The sequence below is a fragment of the Rhamphochromis sp. 'chilingali' genome (assembly GCF_963969265.1).
Source record: "Rhamphochromis sp. 'chilingali' genome assembly, chromosome: 10".
Lineage (NCBI taxonomy): Eukaryota > Metazoa > Chordata > Actinopteri > Cichliformes > Cichlidae > Rhamphochromis > Rhamphochromis sp. 'chilingali'.
The window spans coordinates 35,296,335-35,299,356 of record NC_137937.1 but is presented as its reverse complement, the minus strand read 5'-3'; the positions used below and the strand labels follow the sequence as shown (position 1 = coordinate 35,299,356).

The 3,022-nt window shown below is 34.0% G+C and overlaps 1 protein-coding gene across 1 annotated transcript; it reads right to left on the bottom strand.

Annotated features, from left to right (window-relative positions):
- Positions 1–441: 441 nt before the first annotated feature.
- LOC308404664 (C-X-C motif chemokine 10-like) lies at positions 442–2,066 on the bottom strand (the record flags this gene model as incomplete). The annotated part of the gene is made up of 4 exons (XM_080894812.1): positions 442–496; positions 720–800; positions 1,344–1,461; positions 2,003–2,066. The coding sequence occupies 4 exons, from the start codon at positions 2,064–2,066 to the stop codon at positions 442–444; spliced, it is 318 nt and encodes a 105-aa protein (XP_080750938.1).
- Between the last annotated feature and the right edge of the window lie 956 nt (positions 2,067–3,022).

Genomic DNA, 3,022 nt, shown 5'->3' with positions numbered 1-3,022 from the left:
TAGGCAATAAAATGTCATTTTTTGAAAACTCTTCTTGTCTGTGCTTTATTTTTGTTTTTTAAAAAAGTCAAAATTCAGGGATACAACACATATTGACGTCATAGCAGTGGGTATTACAAAAATCTTTTTTTAATTAAAAAGTACAAATACACACGTTTAATGCAACACTAACAGATACAAACTTAAAAAAGTGAAAGGTGTGCAACAATCTTCAGTACCTTCTTCAAATATTAAGGTGGCACAGTTTAAAGGTATTTTTATCAATTCTATCAGAATTTCAAGCATAAAACAATCACATATAGATTATGTGATTTTCTAAGAATTATACCTTTGTCATCAAAGGATAACACTCGAGAAAATGAAACTGTATTCGGGCTGAATACAACAGGCTTGCTACAGGTAATTCAGATTGATGAAGGGAGGAATCGATCTGCCGTGTGATCAGAAGCTAGGTGTTGAAGCAGTGCGTGGCCCAGTGGTTGAGACGGTGTTCTTCCTGTAATTCAAAATTAAAAAGGTTGGAGTTAATAATCAGAATAACTCAAAATAAGCAAATTAGTTTTGGCTCTAAAAATGCCCCCCTTTTGACCGGTAAATACAGAAACTAAGTTAATAGGATTTTGTATAGAAAGTTAGCTAAACGTTAAAAATGCCGGTTCTATGAAATGTTCGCATGTATTCTAAAAGTGATAAGTGTATGACTGATAAAAGATTCTCACTTTTGCAGAGTTTTGAGAAGGCCTGGAAACCACTTGGCCTCTGGATTGACACAGATCTTAGCACCAGACCTCACAGTGATCCTGTTGAGAAAGCAGAAGATTCAAAACATTACTTAAAAATGGAGAAATTATCACGCCGCACAAACTTGATTGAAACTGAAGCAGAAACAAAACTAAGACATGAAGTAAAAGTTTCATTTTTGCTCTTAGTTTACAGTTCTGTGTGTCAGCAGGTAACTTCAAACTTGCATCATCATCATCATCATCAGTGCCAGTTATAATACAATAATGTCAAAGTGTAAAAGGGCTTTATTGACATTTACATGGTTCACAGAACAGTGAAAAAGTTTAAAATTACAGTATAAAAGCTTAAAATGAAAAACTCTTAAAGATATGAAGATAAAATACTCAAGTAATAAAGTATATTTCTCAACAATAAAGTACATATAGTACACTTGAGTATTTCAAATGTGTGCATTTTTGTAAGTTTCCACAACATTTCTATAGAAAGCTTTATTTTATTGTGCTCTGCAATCTTTAAAGACACTTTCAATATAAACTGTGATGCATTACAGTAGAGAGTAAAAAGCACCGTTAAAAAACGTGACCTTTGCAAATACTCACATGATTTCAGTTCGGGGGCAGTGTCCTGAAACAGGAGTCACCTCAATCTTCTTGACCATCTTAGCAGAAACAGGTCTCATGGTCGTCTTTCTACAGCGGCAGGTATTTATGGTAAAACCTGAAAAGAAGCATTTATATTATTTTAGGAGGAAAGAGTTTGTGAAAACAGTAAGAAACAGTAAGAAGCCCCAAAGAAGCCAGTAGATGGACTTCGGGTAATAACCTTCAAACACTCAAAACAATATTTACTTTCAATTACAGGAAAAAGTTTTAATAGTTCTACTAATATTTTAATATTTCTACATTTCTACTATTCTTTGTTTTTTATCACTGATGTAAAAATATAAATGCCTGCAGTATCTCAATATAAGCCGCTCACCAGGCGCCTGTGGCACTTTTATTTAACTGTGTCATTTGCTGAGTGCTGTAGACTGTAGTATATATTTACTCTTTATCATGCTGCTGTAACATAAAAATTTCCCTTGTGGGATCAATAATTTATCGATCTGTCTGTCTAATGTATTTTTAAACAGAATAACTAAAGTAAGACGATAAATATGAATAAAATAATGACCTCAAAATCAAAGGGTATATTTTGCCCTCCTGTGAGATACCAAACTGTACAAATATTCTGAATTAAAGCAGTAATGTTTTCTTACCATGCAGAGACGCAATGCAACAGCAGAAAGTCAGAGCGACCAGCAGGAGCAGTGGCTTGTTCATCTTCGTGATGGTTGTTTTGATCTTTGAGGACCAGTGAGGATGCAAGAGTGAAAGTCTGAGTGAACGAAGTCGAGTGTGGGTTTATAAAGCTGAGAAAGAGGAAGTAAGTTTGGAAACTCTGTGACATTTTCTGTAGTTTTCTGCTCACTGTGCTAAATTTATCAAACACCCCCATTTCGTCACTGCTCAAAATAAAATGTCATAAAAACAGAATTATAAAATAAAATAATAAATATAATTGCATATTATTATATAATAAAAACATGTTGAATTGCATATTATATAATTATAAATGTTATATATGATTACCAATCATGTAAATACTGAGTACATTTAATAGGGGATTTCTTTGATTACTGGATGCTAGCTCCAAATCTAAGGCTGTAAAGATGCTCAGATACACTCAGACACTTCAACGGTTACACCTTGCTAGTATAAATACATAAATAAAGTAAAATATTTCATTTGGCAGAGCAGCACTTCCGTAATTAAGGGCTGTTAACCTTTTCCGTTTCTGCTTTATTGACTGGGGGAATTTTGTCTCAGCCCCTTAAATTAGACTGCTTCTCATACATGAAAATTAGATGGACAACCCAGAATTACACCGATAAAACTTATTTACGCGCATCTGCTGGAATCAGACTGGGAACTCCTGATCAATCACAAAATGCTTTTGTGGGTCATAAGAGGACCCTAAAGATTCATTTTTTAAGTCTCCCCAGCATGCCGCACTGTGGTTTAGTGTAGAGCTGCTGTAATCAATCCTAAATAATGTTTTGCTTTAGGTTTATTGGGTTTTTTTACACTTACAATTAAATTTAAATATGATTTTCAAGTGAAAATATCAAGAAAAAAGGAGGGAAAGGAATAAAGGGATCCAAAGCCATTGTTTTATTTTTGGGCTGTGGTTTTGGCCTATGCACATACTTTCCCCCTTCATAAAGTAACAGCTGTGA